We start from the raw sequence: 22,704 nt of genomic DNA on the forward strand, positions 1-22,704 counted from the left end.
ATTCAATTGTTAATAATGTAACGATGCAGCTCTAGTAATGTCATTATGCAACACGTCTAATGTAATGATGTTGCACATAAAATTTAATGATACAACGCTTATAATGTAACTCTATTAAACACATTAACCAACAACTCCTAAAATCTCGTGCCAAAAAAGAAACGTATCATCTTAGCCGGGACAGAGGGAGTAATTAAGAAGTGCCTTTCATGATCTGGGGTCCACGGATGCAAATTTTGCCCGGTTGGTTGCGAGGGAGGGAGCAGCCGGTGTCCGGATCGACGACCTTGAGCTCAGCGTTGCGGACCACATGATTGCCGTATGAGCGAACTTGGTTGGTAGTGGCAAACTTGGCGAAGGACGGCAACATAGATAAGACCGGCCCGACCTCAGTCATGCCGTAACCCTAATTTATCATGAACCCACCTACTTATTTTCCTTAATTAAAGAAATAGATAAAGTAAAATAAAAGATATATATATATAGGGGTGCGTTAAAATGACAACACTCTTAAAATAACACTGTGACACCACGCTAGACTGCATTATTATAAATGTTAGACTGCAATATCCAATACACTAAATATTGCAGGCAAGAAAAATTGCAGTCTTGCGTATTGGATATTGCAGTCCGCAAAAATTTACCCTTGAGCAATTTTTATGATTTCCACATGGCAGCTGATTATTCGTCCATGTGTACAAATGATTGGCTAGGATTGGTGGTATGGTGTTACCTTAAGGGGTGTTGTCATTTTAACATAAACCTATATATATATATAGGGATGTATTAAGATGACAACCCTCTTTATTGTATCACCATACCACCATTTTAGGCCATTGGATCTAAAAATCGTGTGCTTGTCATGCTGCCACGTGTAAAAACACAGAGGGGTAAAATAGGAAATTTCTAATTTTACTTTACTGGATTGCAGTCTTACCACAACAATATTGCAGTTTACCACGATTGCAATATCTAATATAGTAGACTGCAAGGTGCCACCATAGATAGGATAACACCATACCACCAATATAGTCCGTTAGATCTCATCTATGGACGCCTAGGATTAAGTTTCGTGAAAAAACATACTATGTTAGATATTCCAATCATGGTAAACTGCAATATTGTTGTGATAAGATTGCAATATTCAATGAACAACACTGCAATCTGGTAACGTAAAATTAGAAATTTTCTATTTTACCCCTCCGTGTTTTTACACGTGGCAGCATGACAAGCACACGATTTTCAGATCCAATGACCTAAAATGGTGGTATGGTGTTACAATAAAGAAGGTTGTCATCTTAGTACATTCCTATATATATATATATACACATGAAGTAGTACTCCCTCTCTTCCCACCACAAGTGATCCGTGTAAGTGCATCTTACACAGGTCTACTATGTATTTGGCAATAAAGTAGACCCACGTAAGTGCATCTTGGCCATGTATAATAACATCATAATTTCTATCATTTTTTCATTCTAGGTGGGTTTGATAGACTACAAGGAATTCATCATATTAGACAAAAATAATAAATTCATGGGCTGACTAATAAATATAAGTTTCCTACCTTGTTTGTCCATTATTCTAGGTGGGTTCGATAGACCACAAGGAATTCATGATATTAGATAAAAATAATAAATTCATGGGCTGACTAATAAACATAAATTTCCTAGCCTGTTTGTCCATACTATATTTCTTCTTAAGTAATATTTAGTTATATTATTATTCAAAAATGGCAAAGTATTAGACGCAAGTGATACCATAATAAGGATTCGAATCAATTAGTTATATATGCAACACATCAATAAGGAGTAATGACAAATTAATCCGACCTCACTTTACATTCCTCCACCTACCCAGCTAATTTTCCTAACACTGAATTTAGAGTAAAATAAAGTAAGTCAATTAGTAGTGTAATCTCTACACAAATATAGGGAGTAATTAAATTGAATTTAGTGTTTCCGTTATCAAATGATCATTTAAAGGACATGAAAAACGAAGTTAGGTATATCAGTTATTTTTCACTTTTCACCTGTCCAAAACCGTTTGTGACACATGGCAGAGCAAAGCCGCTTCCAGCTCTTTCCCCAGCGGCGCTGCCCCTATCAGGACCATTCTAATCGAGCTCAGGTCGAAGTTATCAACAAGTGAAATTATTATTGACATAGATGTTTCCGGTAAATTTAAGATTGAAATACTGTTGCACAAATTATTATCATTGAATTTTTCATGAAAATAAAACATTCATTCTCAGCCTTAATTCAACAGGCCCTTGCCCATTAACGAGTCACAAGAAAATTTAACCAACGAATCAAACACTATGTTGGATCATTAAATGCACTATGAATGCCCCTATCTACCAATTCCAAACAAACCCATATTATAAATTATAACCCTCTCAATCTCAACTCCTATTTGTAGCGCATAGACATCTCCTCCGCCACAACCGGAAATCGAAGATGTACGGAACAATATTCGATGAGAAGACGGTTGACGTACCGGCAACCGAAGCGTGGAAGCTCTTCAGTAGTCACCAGCTCCCCAAAGTGATGAAGGAAGCCATCCCCGACTTCATCAGCCGGGTCGACGTCGTCCAAGGCGACGGCGACGTCGGAACCATTGTCGAGATCGTTTTCCAACTAGGTACCATCCACATTCAATTCAATTAAATTCCACTAGATTTATGTAATTATCCGAATTAATTTAATTAATTAATTGAGCAGGAGGAACATGGAAGTCGCTTACGGAGAAATTGATGGTTTTGGATCACGAGAAGCGTGTGAGGGAGGTAGAGGTGGTGGAAGGTGGATTTCTGGATCTAGGGTTCACGCTGTATCGTGTGAGATTTGAAGTGATAGAGGTGGAGGGAAACGAGAAACAGTGTATAATTCGATATACGATCGAGTACAAGCTCAAAGAGGAAGCTGCAGCGAATATTGCACTTGTTTCCATTCAACCACTCATCGCCATCGTGCAACATGCTCAGTATTTGCTCCGCAACAATGGCAATTGATCTACTATAGGCCGCAACAATGACAATTGATCTACTAATAACTTGGGGCTGTGTGTTTTGCTTTCATGTTTACTAAAATAAATTTCTATCCGCCTACTATATATCTCTGTATTTTATTTTCTCTTTTCCATGCTTTTAATAACAACAATCAATATATATATATGGATATATTCATATCAAAATGCTAAGTATAAGTAAAACTCAAAACACTTGTCGTAACATCCCAAAAATGAGTCTAGATGAAAATTAATATTTTGTATATATATGCGTGTATGAATTAGTAATTTCGCTATATTAAGAGAATTTCGACCTCTACTTACTAAATGATCCTAGAATGTGGTGCAACAAAAGTTTGGAACAATATAAATAATCAAGTGATATGTATATTTAATTCAAATAAAAGGATTTATAAATATATTTTCCAATTTTGATGATACACGTGTTATGTACATAGAGTGGTGAAAATAAGTTTCCAATGTGTTGTATATGTGGATAAAGATTAGTTAAATAATTGTACCAAACTAAAAAATGACATTTGTCCACTCTTATCTCCATAAAAATAAACAAGTAGTTAATATATGAATATAAAGAAAAGGTTGCTAGAAACAAAAAAAATAAAGGGTTAGCAAAATAAAAGGCCTTCAAGTCCCTCTTTAGGGTACTCTCTCTCGGTCTCCCTCACTCAACAAAATTAAGAAAATTTTAATTTAGGACATATTTCAAAGAGAATTCGCTATGAGATCGTTTCTTTGGGAGTAATCGAGATTTGCTACGAGTTCATGTAATCGAGACCATGTTTCAAAGAGAATTAAACAAGATCATGTCTTTGGGAGTAAATTAAGTAGGGGTGCTACAAGTTTGGTATCAGAGCTAAAGGTTTAGGCGGTTCTGGGAAGAAAAAAGTGTAGTTATGCACCTGAACTCGTCTAATCTTGTGAAATAAGGTAAAAATATTCTTCTCTACATAGTAGTGCTATTATTTATGTCTTCTAAGCATACAATTGTTAAATATATTGGAGTTTCAATTTGGATTGAGGGTGGGTCACTGAAACTTTTCGTTTTCTTGATTCTTGATGGGTCTTTCTTTTTTTAATTTGATGGGGGAGAAATAAAAGTATATATATGAGATGCTGGAAGAACTTTGGCAAATGGTTGAATGGGTTTCTCTTTTAGAAGCTTGATAATTTTATGTTTTTTTTTAATCGATTGATGGAGTTATGTTTGTATTAGCAGATTAAGCATGAATTAAGGACGAAATCACATCTTGAGTAGAAAACGTTGAGTTGAACGAAAGCCTAAAGTTTATAATGTAGGATGTTACTTCGTATAATTGATTATGATTTGGAATTTTGAGTAATGATGGAGAATGAGTTGGAAATTAAATTTATAGGTTGAGTTAAGAATACTTTTTGACAAAAAAATCAATATGGGATAAGATCATAAGAATGATGTAGAATATAATATAGTAATCACACTTTTTAACAATATACAGAAAGGATAGAAAACTTGGTCATCTATTTGATGAAAATTTTGATCACATTGATGAATCTAAGGAATATAATTTGGTTTGAACTGATTATAAATTGGTCAACCTTATAACCGAGTTAGAATGCATGTTGCTGATAATTTAAGTATGATAAATAGAAGGAGAACTATGGATTATACAGATATGGAATTTATTTGCACAATTTGGTTTAGAATGTGAATCTGGAACTAGAATAAATGTTGAGCTTTGTCAAGAGTGATTTTATATATAGTGGAGACTAAGGTTATCAAAGTACGAGACATATCTTTTGATATGTGACTGATATAGTGATTGTGCGGATTCGGTGACTCCATATAACTCAAGTTTTGATAGCATACCCATCACTTAAAAGACTTGCTTTATTATCCAAATAATATGTGTGATTCTTATGATGTTATGTGCTCTTATGTGTGATATATTTAATTATATGTTAACTGTTAAGAGTATGCTTAATAAATTATACTCATACGGTATTTTATGATTTGAGTGAAATTAATTGGCGCTAATTGCTTGAATTTAATTCTAGTTGACAATAATATGAAAGTTGATATGTTGTGATCTGCAATAGGACACTCTGCGTTGATACTTAATTTTCTTATTTAAGTTAACTATAATGTTTATATGCTTACTGATGTATTTAGTGCTAATAATATGATTTGGTATGAGTATTATGTGTTAAACATGAAATTGGGTAATTGATGTAACTTTCTAAGTTGCACATTTTTTTTTGGTTGATATATGTAAAACAGATTTTGATTTTATATGTAAGACAATTTATGGTTTAAGCTGTAGGATCACGGTAAACAATGTAGTATAATCGTTATGAATATGATGATTAAATGGATAACAAATGAATTTAATCACTTATGTCTTATACCATGTGCTTAGTTGATATCTTTGGGTATAGGTGTTATATTATAAAACTGTAATACTGCTATATGATAAATGGTGTGATGGAAGGAAATATTATGACTATATATGGTGTGATGGATGGAAAATACAATGTGATACATGGTGTGAGGGGTGAAATAATATGTGATACTATATGGTGTGATGGGAGGAAATGTTATGTGATACATGGTGTGATGGAAGGAATGCGATGTTATATATGGTGTAGTAAGGAGAATACTATTTGCTCTTCGGAGCGTCTGATACGATTTGCTCTATAGAGCATCTGATCTGATTAGCTCTACGGAGCGTCTGATATGATTTTCTCTTCGTAGGTCTGATACGATTTGTTCTATGGAGCACTTAATCTGATTATATCTTTGGAGTGTTTGATAAGATTGGCTTTTTGGAGCGTTTAATATATTGGCTGACTGCACTATAAAAGGGGTGGTCTGTGTGGCATCCTCTCGAGGGTAATAGTCCGGCCTGTATTTGTTGAATTTGCATCTGATCTGGTATATGATGTGAATTGACTACTATGTGTTATAGTTGGTAGCTATATGATGTGATTTGGTAGTTGTATGGTGTAATTTGGTTGCTATATAAAATCCGTGCACGTGAAATTATGAGATCTAGGTTGAGAAAGATATATGTTACATGAGTTGGTGTGATATTGTATGATTATATGCAGGTGAAGGTAATTTGATCCCAGGTTGAAATATTAAATTATGGAATCCTATTAGTGAAAGGTGAATTGTGTGATTAGTAGTTTGACATATATGCTTTTGCAATAGGTACCGTGATCAATAATCGCTATGAGATGATTATTCACCGTATATGGGTTAGTGACATTAATATGGGTTATCGGTAACCCTATGTGGGTTAATGGCACCATCATATGGATTATTGTTGATGGATATATAGTTATGTGTTGAGACCAAACATAGAGTTGTAATTGTTAAAGGGGATACAGAAATTGTTGATTATATTGTGGTTATCACCTTGGACGACGTCGATCCGGCCGATTAAGTCGGGGAAGGCTTCCTTCATCACTTTGGGGAGCTGGAGACTGCTGAAGAGCTTCCACGATTCGGTTGCTGGTACGTCAACCGTCTTCTCATCGAATATTGTTCCGTACATCTTCGATTTCCGTACATCTTCGATTTCCGGTTGTGGCGGAGGAGATGTCTATGCTCTACAAAGAGGAGTTGAGATTGAGAGGGTTATTATTTATAATAAGGGTGTGTTTGAATTGGTAGATAGGGGCACTCATAGTGCATTTAATCGTCCAACGTAGTGTTTGATTCGTTGGTTAAATTTTCTATGTGACTCATTTAATGGGCAAGGGCCTATTGAATTAAGGCTAAAAATGACTGTTTTATTATCATGAAAAATTCAGTGATAATAATATGTGAAACACTATTTCAATCTTAAATTTACCTGAAACATGTATGTGAAACATCTATGTCAATAACAATTCCGCTGGTGGATAACTTCGACCTAAGCTCGATTTGGATGATTATGTCAGGGGCGGCGCCGCTGGGGAAAGAGCTGGAAGTGGCTTTGCTCAACCACGTGTTGTAAACGATTTTGGACAGGTGAAAAGTGAAAAATAACTGATATACCTAACTTTGTTTTTCATGTCCTTTAAATGATCATTTAATACCGGAACACTAAATTCAATTTAATTACTCCCTATATTTGTGTAGAGATTATAAGAATTATACTACTAATTGGTTTACTTTATTTTACTCTAAATTCATTGTTAGGAAAATTAGTTGGGTAGGTGGAGGAATGTGAAGTTAGGTCGGATTAATTTGTCATTACTCTTTGATTTGTTGCATATATAATCGATTCAAATCCTTATCATGGTACCACTTGCATCTAATACTTCAATTTTGAATCATAGTATAACTAAATATTACTTACGAAAAATTTATGTTTATTAGTCAGCCCATGAATTTATTATTTTTATCTAATATCATGAATTCCTTGTGGTCTATTGAACCCACCTAGAATAATGGACACACAAGCTAGGAAACTTATGTTTATTAGTCAACCCATGAATTTATTATTTTTGTTTAATATCTTGAATTCCTTGTGGTCTATCAAACCTACCTAGAATAAAAAAGGATAGAAATTAGGATATTATTATACATGGCCAAGATGCACTTACACGGGTCTACTTTATTGCCAAATACATAGTAGACATGTGTAAGATGCACTTACACGGATCACTTGTGGTGGGACGGAGGCAGTACTACTTCATGTATATATATATATATATATATATATATATATATGTATATATATAGGGGCGCACTATGGTCCATAAGGTAAATTCTGTCAAAAATCAAAGTAAATCTCAGCCCTTGGATCCTCAAATTAGATGGTTGTGATCATAATACCCGAGATACATTATTACACTAAAAGCGTTACATTATTAACTAGACTACATTATTAGACTGCACAATCTACATTATTAGACTACAGCGTGTTACATTATTAGCCGAGCTACATTATTAGACTACACGATCTACATTATTAGGTGACACGTGGCATTAATCTAACGGTTACATTACAGGATCCAATGGTTGAGATTTGCTTTGATTTTTGACAGAATTTCACTTATGGACCTGATCACATCCCTATATATATATATATATATATATATAGATATATATATATAGAGAGAGAGAGAGTTGTGATCAATGTCGAACCAATTTTAAAGACCGAACTAGAGACCAAATCTGGGCCATTAGATCTAGTTTTTTTTTATGAGATGTGCTGCTGTGAAAATTTTTTCGGCTTCATTACAAGCCCATTTTACTTCATTATATAGGTTTATTACTTCATTCTGTACTTCAAATGCTTCTACACATACTTCATTCCAATAATTTATTACATTATTCCATGTGTTTATTAAACCATATTAGCGCCATGGCATTGGTGATAGATATTGTAGAGAGAAAGAACGGCACGCAACGGCGAAACCACATTTACGTACTGGAATGAAGTAAAAACCTACTAGAATGAAGTAAAAACCTCCTAGAATGAAGTAATATATTCTGGAACGAAGTTAAATCTTCGTAACATGTTAGTATGACTTATTTACCTTCAGATGAATTAAAATAGGCTCATGATGAAGGCGAAAATAATTTATAAATTTCTGTATCTTATCCATAAAAAACTAGATCTAAAAGCCCTAATTTGGTAGGGTTCGGTGGTTCGGTCTTTAAGAGTGGATTTGTGGATAATGGGACTCGACATATATATATATATATATATATAGGGGAGTGCTCAAATCCATAACCCAATTTATGTCAAATATCCAAGTCAATCTCACCCCTTCATTTTGTGGATCTGACGCCTAATATGGCTCCATTTTATAATTTTTTTAATATTTAAAAAAAGCTTAAAAGGGTACGGATGGCATATCATATTATCATGCAGTTATTTAGTTTCCAAGATTCATGCCACTCATTTTAACGTAAGATTTAATTTCTTATAATACTCACGGCACTGAGATTTTGTTCTTCCAGAACTTAAACACAACCATAGTAAGAACATCCGCGCCGTTTTTCATCATCTCCATTCTATTTTTGTTGTAATCAACGATGGAAGAATGTAAGTATTTTTTACGTTATCCGCGTCGTTCATTGAATTTACATTATCAAAATCGTTGCCAATTTTGTATATTACAAGATGAATGCAGAGCGTATGTTGGGTTTGGTTTTCGATTTAATGCTTTCTGTATTTCGACAACAATATATGAAGTAACCACTATAATCTCGCCATACCACTTTAATCACGCCATACCACTTTTATCTCGTCATGTTTGATGGAGTTCTACGGAAACATGGGACTGTGTTGCCCGTAATGTAACGTGATACATAGTATAATGTATTTCATTTTCACGTATGCAGTATCAGTTGTTCCCGAATGTTCTTTAGAGTCGAAGCCAGTTGTTGGTCAAAAGTTCATCTCACTGGATTTTGCAGTTGCATTTTATGACATCTATGCACGTGCGGTTGGTTTTGATACACGAAAGCAAGGTACGAGGAAGGTGGATAATGTCGTAACTTGGCATTACGTGGTATGCAACAGGGAAGGCGTAAAGAGGGCATCCAAGGAGTCAGACCAGATGAACGCTCTAAGTGGATTTACCGTGAAACGGAGGCGACTATCTAAGAGGTGTGGATGTAAAGCTGGCATATCGTTCACTTATTTCTCCGAAGGAGGGAATCCCGGTTACGTTGTCCATACTTTTAACAAAGTTCATAACCATGCAATGGTCGAGGTGCAGCATCAGCACTTCATGTCAAGTAATCGGAAATTGGATGACGTACATCACAAATTTATACTGGATTGTGCGCATGCTAACATAGGGCCCACGTTGACGTTCAAGGTTTTGAAGGAAGTCCTTGGTGGCTTTGCACATGTTCGATGCACCGTCGGGGACATACGTAATGCTTCTAGAGACTTAAAAGCATATGCACACGGTGTCGACGTCCAGATGGTTTTAGATGATATGGCTAGGAAGAAAGATTTGTCCGAGTCCTTTACATATCATTACGAAGTGAACGCTAGTAATCAATTGGTTGCCCTTTTCTGGTGCGACGGTTTGTCCAAGAGGAATTATCAAATGTTTGGCGATATTGTTGCATTCGACTCCACCTACAATACAAATAGGTATGCGCTATTTCATGTACATTATTGATTAAAACTGACCACATTTTAAAATAGGATTAAATGGTTGACCTTGTCACTGTTGAATTTTCAGTAAAATTCAAATATACTTTTTTGCATTGTGTTATTATACATTATTGACACTAACTGACTACATTTCAAATGATTTGAGATTAATGCGAATGCATATTAGTATTGTATTTACATTTCTGCATTAATTCCATATACATTATTAACCACTAATTACTACATTACGACTATATTCGCATTGATCTGATCCGTCCTTTAAATTATTTTTGTATTTACATTTTTTGAAAAATGTCCATTTACATTGTTGACCATTTATTACTACATTACGAATGAATGATTATGTAAATTATTTCTCCCAACGTTTTCACATTGTCATTTGTCTTTATGTTTACAGGTACCGTATGATATTCACCCCGTTCACGGGCAAGGACAATCATGGGAAGCCTGTAACATTTGCGGCTGGTTTGGTTTCCAATGAGAAGACAGGTGCATTTGCCTGGTTGTTCAAGCACTTTGTTGATTGCATGGGATCTGCACCAAAAATGATCGTGACCGACCAAGACAACGGCATGCGCTCAGCCATTGAGGAGATTCTTGTCGGCACCCGACATAGATGGTGCATGTGGCATATCACGTACAAGTTATCCATCAAGGTGCCCCCCAGACTACTCAAGGACGAGAATTTCAAGAAAGAATTCAACGCTTGTGTATGGTCTGATCTTTTGGAACCAGAAGCATTTGAAGAAACGTGGATTGACATCATTGAACGTTACGAATTGCATGACGTGGAATGGTTGAGCACGTTGTTCGAGTACCGTTCTTTCTGGATACCTGCATATTTCAGAGATTTTCCACTTGGTTCAATCATACGGACGACATCAATATCTGAGTCTGAGAATAGCTTCTACAAGAACTTTCTAAAGCCCAGCGCCAACATTGCCGAATTCTATTTAAACTTCAACATTGCGTTGGAATTCCAAAGAGATAACAGATCAAAGTTGGACTACGGGGATTCGACTAATAGGCCAACATGGGCTCTGAAGTTATCAATCGAGAAACATGCAGGAAAAGTCTATACAGACAGCATGTTCAGATTAGTGCAAGCAGAGCTCGTGGATGGTTGTCTTCATAGCCGGATTGTGTCGTTGACTTCTGTAGGCATGGTGGATTCTTACAGAGTTATGGATCGCTATAAAAACAAGTATCTTGTGATTCATGACAAAGGCGACGATTCATACGCATGCGAGTGTAAGTTGCTTGGAAGGCATTGATATCCTTGTAGCCATCAACAATAATGGGTTAGAATGTATACCAGATAAATACTGTGAGAGTCGATGGTTGAAGACTCCTTTAGTTAAGGCAGTGCACGGTGTTTGTGATGACACCTTACCCACCAGTTCCGTCGTGGATGAACGGGTCACGCTTTCGAATGAAGGCATCGTGATGTTTTATGGTTTTCTCCGTCGGTATGAGAAAGACGCTGAAGTACTACGCACTTTTCTTGATCGGGTAAAAGAAGTTGGTGTTTCTTTGCAATCAGGAGCACCAAGTACGTCTGCATCTGAGAAGAGGAGAATGTGTGTAGAGTACTATGGAATGGAAAGACCTGAAGATGTTGAGGTTCTCCCTCCAGATGTAGTGAGAACTAAGGGTTCATGTAGTGACCATAACAGTCGTTTGGTATACCAGAGGGAAAAGGCTATAAAGGAAGCAAGTAGACCCCTTCGAAAGTGTAGGACATGTGGAGACATGGTTCATCATGATTCAAGAACATGCCCTGAAAAAGATCCGGATACAGCCAAGGAGAAAACAAGGGAGAAGCGTTACGGCAAGAGGAAAAGCTGATTCTGTTTTTTTATTTTATTTTACATTACTTTATCCGTTAACATACATTATTGTTTGCATTAATCACGTATTATGTTTGACTGGATGGATTGTAACTATTGTCATTACTTATGGTTGGGCATCATTTTTGGTCGACATATTGCAATAAGCACGGATGGAGTTTGTATATTTGGAGTAAATTCTCTGGTCAACGAGTTTTTATTATTGAAGATTAGAGTCACAAATCACTAAGAACACACTTTACATTATTTAACTCTTACGGATACATCACATTATATGCGTTGTCTTATTACATTATACGCAATACATCAATACATTATTAGCGTTGCATCATTTCATTAATAGAATGACATCCTTACATTATTAAAAAACACTATACGTGATGCATCAATATATTATTAAAAACTGAACCTGTAGACATAAGTAAGAATACGAAGATTCATAAAGGTTTTCGCATAAACACTGAATAGGACAAAACAATAAGTTTAGTAGCTATATCCAAGTCATTAACCTTAGTACCAAAAATAGTCATTGAAAAAAAAAACAGGGTTTCACAATCTAAAACTCTGACCATACGACGCATTACAACCCATGATTCAGGAGCCAGTTTTCGAAACTGCCTTTGATCTTCTTCTCTTTCCAGTGTGCTGCTGCTAAATTTTTGATAACGTTTCTCCAGGCATTGTGCTCAGCCAGAAGCAAGGTACTATTCACCTTTATTCTCATTGTCTCTAGACTTTTGGAGCCCTTTGCTGTCAGTCCACAGCTCCATTCCTTCTCCTTGGATCCAAAGAACGTCTCCATGTGCCTCATTAAGTAAATGCCTTCATCTACTACGTTAACATTATTTCTCCAAGGCATTTCCACGACATTTGTTGCACACCGTTTGATAATTGCTCCTAATTTTGGATGTCCGCATTTCACCAGCATTTGAGCGAGGGAATGTCTCTGAAAAATAATAAAAAATACATTATCAACTAATGTATTCAAAATCACAATTTGAATGCAATTAATGAATACAATTAGTACATACCAACTTCGATGGTACTGCTCCGTACTTGGAACTGAATGAGGCATGTGTGTCAGCTAGGGTGCTATCTATGACATGCATTTTGGTAGCATCGATATCAAAGCAGATTAAGTAGTACCGTTGAGTTTCACAAATTGGGAAAAAAATCGGCATAATGAGTTGTACAATTAATTCTCACATTTAAGAATTTGGTGATGTAATCATTTTTTTAAAGCACCAACTTAATAATGTAACATCTCCATTAGCATAATGTATGTACACAACAACACTATGCCTAACAAAGCTCATACGGTCTACAGTTTTAACAAACATCGAGTGCTTATTATTCAATAACAGGTTTTCCAGATGACTAACCAATTTGTAGCTATTCCATTCGAACGCTGGTATGGCTTCTGTCTCTGCGTGAACCCTACTCTAGAATATTTCGAACCTCGTTTGTTCGTCCGAATCTTCTGCTGGATCAACAAATCCCTCGAACTGTATTGCATTTTAGGGAGGATCTAATATTAATTTATGTAAGTAACTACGTTTAGTTTATAGTAGTTTGTGCTGACACTTACGGCTGGGGATGTACTGAAAAAAAGCCTAGCAGCTGTTGTTGGAGCCTTTTTTCCTTCCATGATGTTCAGATAGGAACACCATGCATCCACTACACCGCCATCCACTATTTGGAACGGTGCTAGCGAAATAAAATCTTCCTTCGTTGCTTGCGTAAAACGATCTTTGTAAACAATAGCAGACCTACACAAAAACATTGCAACATCACAACATGAACAATTAGTTCATTATATATGACAAGTTATTACATTATTAGTTTTTACTTACGAATTTTTGTCCTTTGTTTCCAGCAACCAATAGTACATCTCCTTGTCCACCTGATTTGGTTTTGTGGTAATCTTCACAACCCTGTCGATGTAAGGAGACAGTAGGCTGTGCGCTGGCTTTTGTTGTAACTTTGTTCTAAGAGTTGTTTTTCTTCCCTGATTTATAATTTAAAAAATGGCGGACATTATCGTTTATGTGGTATAACTTGTAATTCATAATTACACAAGTAGACACAGTTGACTCACCTCATGTACTCCTGCCGGCCTATTTGTCACTTTTGAGTCTACCTTGCCCTTGTCCTTTAACTCATTTGTCTTTAATTTTAAAAGAGAATAAAGGTTAAGTATATTAAAGCGTGATTAATGTAATTAACATACTACTCTACTGTAATGTAACCTCATTCTCCAGAATATTGTTTGATTGTTGGACGCCTTTTCCTTTGTCAGCCTTGGTTGCAATGTGTTCTTGTAATACCTGATGAGGACTTTAACATTTAGAGGCAAGATAACATGATATTCTTGTAACAATAATGTATAAGGTGCTACTCAGTAATGTATCAACTTATCAACATTACTGTAGAATGTGTTGGAGAGTAATGTACCACTTTATCAGCACAAATGTAAAATGTGAAACTGAATTTACCGGCACGCTACTAGGTTTGTCGACAACTTTTGACTTGTTTGCACTGGCACTACTAGGGTTCGATTGTTGAACTCCTTTTTTTCCCTGTTTGAAAGATAATGAAAAATGCAAGTGACAATAATGTAGACTGAGCTGGATAGTAATGTAACAACTTATCAAAACAAATGTAAAACGCAACTTATGAAACTGAATTTACCGGCATACTGCTAGGTTTGTCGCCAACTTTTGACTTGTCTGCGCTTGCACTATTCTGCATTTTTACCAGCAATGCCAATGTTTTTAATTTTCATAGTTCATACAATAAAATGGAAATTGAATAATAATGTACAGAGCATAATAATTGAGTAATAATGTAATCAGACCTGAACATTGCTTGTTTTTTTACAACATTTGCCTTTGTGAGAGGCCTCACCCATGTTTGTGTCCTCATGTTCTGGTTGGTCGTTGGCAGTTTCATTGTTGTTAGCATCTGTACTAGCGGAACCATGCAGCTCAGGTGGGTCACCCTTTGGTGATGAAGGACCTTCTTCCGAATTATTGTTTGTGTGTAAAGCTTCTGGTGACCGGTTAATCCCACCGCCGTTGTCATTTCGGAAATAGTCCTCAAAATGCACATTTGGCTTCTCATCTATAGTTTGTACTACATCGTATGCTTGCATCATTTTTTCCATATCAGCGATCCATTGGGTACTGTATTCCTCTTCTTGATCTTTCGCCTGCGTTAATGTGGCTCCAATATCAACATCTTCACTTACGTTTTGTTCAATCACCCCTAGTAATTTCTTCCCTATTTTAATGGCCAATTTGAATCGGTCTTCTTCCATTACATCGGCTGGTAATTGCTTCAGTCGACGAATCCAATCCTCTATAGAATCTGCGATGCGAGCACATGCCGCTGACCACTCATCTTCTAACTTACTTGACTCTTTTCGGCTACACTCACCATGTTGCAGCTTTGCATCCCTTTGCTGTTTCCGACACTCTTCACCTTGGAGATATTCATCTTTATTCAAAGGATTCTCCAGACTGCCAATCCCAAACATATTCGTCTTCAACTCTAGTGCTTGTCTTTCTTGAAGCTTCTTTGTGGTCCACCCTTTAATCGTAGGCCATGCCCGAATTACGGTCCTTCGACAATGCACGATTCTGTCTACATACAAAGACTGACACAGATTGTGTTAGGTTTATGTTACATTATTCCTACCTTACAACTACATTATATAGAATTTGTAAACAATGCTTACCACAAGGAATCCAATTGGACCAGTAAATGACGCACTTTCACCTGGTTTCCAATTCTCATGCGCGAAATCAAGAACATCAATGAGGTAGCCACACCAATTGTAATTCTTTATCTCGTCAACCTCATCAATGTATCGCAAAATCTTTGGCTTGACCATTCCGTCGCTGGGTGTCTCTATCACCGCATTTTCCATCATGAAAACAAAAAGCTTCTTGAATTCATCCCCGCCGGCCTCGTCCTTCAGCATCTCTCCCACAATCTCCTTTGGTGTACACTTAAACTTATCCTTTTTTAGCCGCCTTGCTATTTCTATCTGGAATGACAAATCTGTCTGTTTAATTCTTCGGCTCATAAGTCCATCGCCCTTTGGAAAGCCGAACGTAAGATGCACATCATCCTCTGTGACACGAAGAAATTCATCTTCTGAAAATTGTAACCTAAGCCGCTCCCTCTTGTATACAGAGAGTATCCAAAGGGCCATTTCTCCAGGTATCTAGGGTATTTTGTAGTTCAAGATACCTCCGAACCCGATCTCATGGACAGCTTCGACCTGTCGGGGATTTAGCTTTGGTATCATGTCCACAAATTCCTTTGAAGTTCTCCGAAAATACAGTATATCGTCCCTCTTTTTTGGTCGAACCCCGTCCCCTGCATCATCTTCCTCAATCTCCACTTCCTCCTCTTCTATTTCCTTTCGATATTGTCTAGCTGCTGCTAAGGGAATAAAATCTTCCCATGAATCATCAGTATCATCTCCTACTCTTGACCTCTTAGACCCTACATAATGTAACAACACTAAGTGCATAATGTATATACACATCAAACTGAACACACATTAATTTACATTATTGCATTAAGTATCATACATTACTGCCTACGCTCTGTTTTAACTTACTGAATGAGCTTTATTAACACACATTAATTTACATTATTGCATTAAGTATCATACATTACACTTGGTTACACGATTGCATAATGTAGCAGACATTTGTGAACAATGAAATAGATAACATGCCAATAATGCATCCAAAAGGCTAAATATGTTACATTATTCAGAGTTCAAAGAGACAAAGCTTACCATTTACGGCGTTTGGATTGGTCTTGAAGGTCGACCTCTTTTGACCACGTTTTTCCCTTTTTCCATCTGTTGAAATTGAACGAAAAATGATTACAAACTTGAACAATAAATTGCTGAAAAAAAAAGTTCAAACAAAACAAACAAGCAACCAACCCCCATTTATAATGAATAATGTAATCAATCTTAATATATCTAGTTTCCTACGCAACATCTTACTACACTTTTCTTATGAAAACGACAACTCAGTCCGCAGAGGAAGCTTCAAATTCTTTCTACAACTCACACTGTATTCATAATAATGTAATCTTATTTGCCCTCAACAACTCATCGAATGTCAACAATGTAAACAACTGGCAAAAACAAAATTAAATTCAACCGGCAAAAACGAAAATTTTCCATCTGGGGGTTTCTACAAGAAACAGCAATAATAACCAACCACGAAACATTGCGAATCCATATAAAGTTTCGAAACTTACCGGAATATCGGCCCGACTGAGGAGCGAGCTTGAGGAATGGGTCGGATCCTAAACTTGCAGAGTCGACTTGCGTGATTATAAGAGGATTCAAACCGAAGCAGGAGGAATCTTCGAACTGTAAATATGAATTTTGGTTGATTCTTCCGCCGTCAATAGAAAGAAGACTAGGGTTGAATGTGAAGAGATTTTTAGGAATTTAGTTTTTGCATCGGTTGGGCTTCTTTGGAGTGAGAAATGGAGAGTGAGGAGAATGTGGGAGGTTGGTTGATATTAATTGGCGCTTGTTTCGGAGGTTCCTTAATTAAAACCGTCTGATGTAATTGATGTTCCCAATATACCCCCACAATGTAATTCGGAAGTCTTAATAATGTAACACGGAGCATGATCTACATTACAAATCTACACCGTACATCTGCTTAATCCTAAGGCTGTAATTATATTTGAACTTAACACTTAAGGGTGAGTTGGACCATAATGCTCCCATATATATATATATATATATATATATATATAGGGGTGTATTCAGGTCAGAACGCTAAGTATAAGTAAAACTTAAAACACTTGCAGTCCAATGGATCTTATGATCTAACGGTTAGATTAATGTCACGTGTCATCTAATGATGTAGAATTTTAGACTAATAATGTAGCTCAGATAATAATGTAGCATTTTAGTTTAATAATGTACAGTTTTAGTCTTACAATGTACATTTCTAGTCTAATAATGTACCTCGGCTAATAATGTAGATTTTTAGTATGATAATGTAACTAATCACAACCATCCAATCTAATGATCCAACGGCTGTGATTAGTGCTGTGTTTTACACTAAGATGCTGTAAGGACCCTAACACACCCCTATATATATATATATATATATATATATATATATAGGGATGTATTCATATGCTTTTTACATCTTTTGTTCTTTTTCCTTCTCAATCTCCACCATCTATTTCCAAGATCTAAGGGCCGAAAATAGGGTCTGATTTAATCATTTTTAATCATTAAAAAAATAGAAAAGGGTGTTTAGGGTATTCACATCAACGTCAGTTATGGAAAGTGCTTGATTCTCTCATTCACAAAATATTCCAACGGTTTTATTCAAGAGATTACAGATTTATTTCTTCTCTGTCGCCGATCATTCTCTTATCATTCTCCATTGATGAAATTTCTGGTTCTAAAATATCGGGCGAATTTTTGCATAGGTTTTAATTTTCATTGAAATTATATTTTGTTGGAGCGTATCGGTAATTACTTCTGTACCCGTAATTATTTCTACAATGGAAAAAGGTTGTTCTTCAACAATGGAAGAAGCTTATGATTCAACAATGGAAGAAAGTAATCTTTTTCAGTAAAGTCTATGATTATTGTTTCCACGTTTTATTTATTCCCAATGAGAGATACAATCGTTAGGGCTTGGATGTAGTATGTAGGGATTACCGCAACCCGTTTCGTAATTGTGTAAGTGTTGATTGGTGCTAGTTCCACAGTCGTTTACAAGGAGCACGAGTTTAGTAATGGTATCGGCTAGGGTTTAGAATCGAGGCGGCCAGGGTGTTGTGTTATTAGATAAACATAATGTAGATTTAGTACTGTATAATTTAAATTATTAAATATATAATGCATGTTTTGTTTGGGCTTGGCTAGGGTTTAGAATCGAGGCGCCAGGGTGTTGTTTTATTAGATAAACATAATGTAGATTTAGTACTGTGTAATTTAAATTATTAAATAAATAATGCACGTTTTATTTGGGCTCAAATAGGGTTTAGAATCAAGAATTCCAGGGTGTTGTTTTATTAGATAAACATATAGCTTTAGTACTGTGTAATTTAAATTATTAATCAAATAATGCACGTTTTATAATTCGTAGTGCGTATGTTAGCTGAGATTTTTTGTTTGTGATTGTATACAATGGTTGTTGTACCTGGAACTCTTACAACATCCGTCTCTGAGAAGAGGCGAATGATTGAACAGTTTTATGAAATGGAAAGACCGGAAGTCGTTGAGGTACATCCTCCCGATGTGGTAAATACAAAGGGGCACGCGAGCAGCTCAGCTAGTCGTCTGATTTCCAAGAGAGAAAAGGCTATCAAGGAGGCTACTAGGCCCCTTCGACGGTGTAAGGCATGCGATGAGTTGTGCCATCACGACTCTAGAAATTGTCCAATGCTTAAGGATCTGGAAGAGGAAATGTTGATGTATTTTGACTCTCACAACATTAGTTGTTTTTGTTTTGAGGTTTAGGCTTTAGTATTGAATTCGATGTCTTACCAATGTCAACAAGTTTTTGGTAATTATTGCTCATTTTTAATTGGTATTTGTGCATTATTATTATATAAATGTTACATTATTTATTTTTAGTACTTTGAAAATTTTCACTAATGTTGAAAGCAAACCAAATAATGCAGCAAATAAACAGAATAATGTGACAGAAAAAGGACAACAACAGAGATGAAATAGAGTTCTAATGCAAAAAATAAGGACAAAAATGTAAAAAAAAACATTAAATAATGCTGAAAACTAAGGGACAGGATACTATCAGCTTTGTAAAATGGCGCTGCAATCTCACCTTCGGTCTGCAATTAAATTTCATTTTTTAATGTGTGTATTAGATTTGGTACAGTAAATAATGTACCAATAGTATCTAATAATGTACATTCATAACAGTGAATAATGTACAGATTGTAGAGAATAATTTTGAAAGGAACTTGAATTCATGCATTTGGGTTTAACAATACATAGGGCTAGGTTGTAGTACCCACTCAAAAATGAAACCATCACCAAGGGCATAAAGTTTGACTCATTCCCCTATGGTTTATCAATCAATGGGGTTAGGGTATAGTATCACCACATGAATTAAATTTCGTTTTTAATGTGTTTTTTAGATTTGGTATAGTAAATAATGTACCGATAGTATCTAATAATGTACATTCGTAACAGTGAATAATGTACCAATAGTATCTAATAATGTACATTCGTAATAGTGAATAATGTACATATTATGCTTCCGTCGGGCATCGTCGGCAGTACATGTGGTTCTCTTTCTTCTCTCTAGGTTTTCTTTGAGCAGCTTCTTCTTGGGATCTACTAGACTATGTCTCGGTCAATCGCTGGCGAAACTTCTATGCAATGGCAAGAGAAATCACATCATCGAATGCTTCACCAAAATCCTAGGTTGCTTCGCTGCTGTCGAGAACAAGGCAACAAAACTGGATGAATAATGTATCAAATTAAACTAATGTAATGTACAAAATAGTATAAATAATGTACCAAAACAGAACCGTTTAATGCACATAACTGGCTAAATGATGTACATTAATATGATCCACCAAAATTGAACAATTAATGTACGCATCTGATTACATGATGCAACATGATCAAACAAATAATGTATTAATCGATTCACAATTTCACAGAAATACACAAATAATGCACTGCAAATTATCAAACTTCCACTATCAAGGATTTAGAATCATTGATGAATATAAACCCAAATAAATGCTAATGAACAGATACCACAAAATTAAACACAATAATTAACAACAAACCAATCAATCAATAATGAAGAAAAACCCAATTGAAAAATCCAAAATCAGTAATGTAGCAAACCAAAATCGAAATCCAAAATCAGTAATGCACTGCAAATTATCAAACTTCCACTATCATAGAAGTGTTGATTTACAGAAAAAATAATAATAATAATGAAGACGAAGTGCTGATTTATAGAAAAACCCACCATAATAACTTTGCTAAAAACGTCGAAGCTTCATAACTTACCCGAAATCGCAGGCTTTGATTCAGTTTCCACCAAATCTGCACTGCCATAGCAACCGTATACTGACGAAGAAGGCTGAAAACGACTGAGAAACGTAGAGTTCACTTGGCCAAAAGGTTTTCACAGAGATAGAGCAGACCGCTTTGGTGGTCTCTTCTCGGCGGCTAGGGTTTTGACTAGGAGTGGAATTGGGGGAAAGGGTTTTGATCGAAATTGGAATGGAGGAGGCGTTTGGAATGAGTGAGAGAGAGTGGAAGGGAATATTCTGCTTAATTATAGGACCTGCAGTTTTTAAACGTGTGATGTAAATGATTTGTTTACATTTCTACCCCTATAATGCACCAATTCCACCAAATAATGCAACACGGAGTCAGTTATGAAATCTTAATCTAGACCATCCACCCTTTTAATCTAATGGATGAGATTAAGAAGGAAATAGACACTTAGGGGGCAAAAGGACCAGTGATCAGGTCCATAACTGAAATTCTGTCAAAAATCAAAGCAAATCTCAGTCATTGGATCTTGTGATGTAACCGTTAGATTAATGACACGTGTCATTAATAATGTAGATTGTGTAGTCTAATAATGTAGCTCGATGAATAATGTAACACGCTTTAGTCTAATAATGTAGATTGTATAGTCTAATAATGTAGCTCGGCTAATAATGTAACGCTTATACTGTAATAATGTAGCTCGGATAATATGATCACGACCATCCAATCTAAGGATCCAAGAGCTGAGATTCGCTTTGATTTTTGACAGGATTCCACTTATGGACCATAGCGCACCCCTATATATATATATATATATAGGGGCGCACTATGGTTCATAAGGCAAATTCTGTCAAGCAAATCTCAGCCCTTGGATCCTCAGATTAGATGGTTGTGATCATAATACCCGAGATACATTATTACACTAAAAGCGTTACATTATTAACTAGGCTACATTATTAGACTGCACAATCTACATTATTAGACTACAGCGTGTTACATTATTAGCCGAGCTACATTATTAGACTACACGATCTACATTATTAGGTGACACGTGGCATTAATCTAACGGTTACATTACAGGATCCAATGGTTGAGATTTGCTTTGATTTTTGACAGAATTTCACTTCTGGACCTGATCACATATATATATATATATAGGGGCATGTTAGGGTGCCACCACCCCTTAAAATAACACCATACCACCATTTCTAGCCAATCATTTGTACACGTGGACGAATAATAAGCTGCCACGTGGCAAAAAAAAAAAAAACCCCAAAAAGACGGCCAGCAATATGCTACTCTTTAAACAGCAATTTTTCTTGAACAGCAATATCCAACACGTTAGACAGCAATTGCTGTCTAACGTGTTGGATATTGTTGTGTAGCGTTTATAATATTGTTGTATAAGCGTTGTCACGTTGTCATTTTAAGAGGGGTTGTCATTTTAACACAAACCTATATATATATATATATATATATATATATACATATATAGGGGCATGTTAGGGTGCCACCACCCCTTAAAATAACACCATACCACCATTTCTAGCCAATCATTTATACACGTGGACGAATAATAAGCTGCCACGTGGCAAAAAAAAATTCTGAAAAAAGACGGGCAGCGATATGCTGGTCTTTATACAACAATTTTTCT

At 35.9% G+C, this 22,704-nt stretch overlaps 1 protein-coding gene and 2 long non-coding RNA genes across 3 annotated transcripts in view; 2 read left to right on the top strand and 1 right to left on the bottom strand.

Annotated features, from left to right (window-relative positions):
- Window positions 1-6,551, bottom strand: LOC148929811 (uncharacterized). Its single transcript, XR_016128985.1, has 3 exons — window positions 6,428-6,551; window positions 2,033-2,102; window positions 1-406 (listed from the first exon to the last, which is right to left on the bottom strand). It is a non-coding gene; the product is annotated as an uncharacterized LOC148929811 (long non-coding RNA).
- LOC125191659 (norbelladine synthase-like) lies at window positions 2,408-3,114 on the top strand. The gene is made up of 2 exons (XM_048089054.2): window positions 2,408-2,643; window positions 2,724-3,114. Exons 1-2 carry the CDS (start codon window positions 2,460-2,462, stop codon window positions 3,011-3,013), a joined length of 474 nt encoding a protein of 157 aa, XP_047945011.1. The 5' UTR covers window positions 2,408-2,459; the 3' UTR covers window positions 3,014-3,114.
- LOC125191660 (uncharacterized) overlaps window positions 3,669-22,704 on the top strand; it is a 27,103-nt gene continuing 8,067 nt past the window's right edge. The window contains exons 1-3 of the long non-coding RNA XR_007171202.2: window positions 3,669-3,957; window positions 5,762-6,526; window positions 6,955-7,024. This is a non-coding gene — a long non-coding RNA (uncharacterized LOC125191660). The remainder of the gene's footprint in view (window positions 3,958-5,761; window positions 6,527-6,954; window positions 7,025-22,704) is intronic.

This window comes from Salvia hispanica, chromosome 4 (genome assembly GCF_029641045.1).
Source record: "Salvia hispanica isolate PSC_SH4W2 chromosome 4, Shi_PSC_v1, whole genome shotgun sequence".
Lineage (NCBI taxonomy): Eukaryota > Viridiplantae > Streptophyta > Magnoliopsida > Lamiales > Lamiaceae > Salvia > Salvia hispanica.

Coding starts and splice junctions, on each gene's coding strand:
- LOC125191659 (XM_048089054.2), top strand. CDS start 2,460: ATGTACGGAACAATATTCGATGAGAAGACGGTTGACGTACCGGCAACC. Junction 2,644..2,723: donor CGAGATCGTTTTCCAACTAG/GTACCATCCACA, acceptor TTAATTGAGCAG/GAGGAACATGGAAGTCGCTT.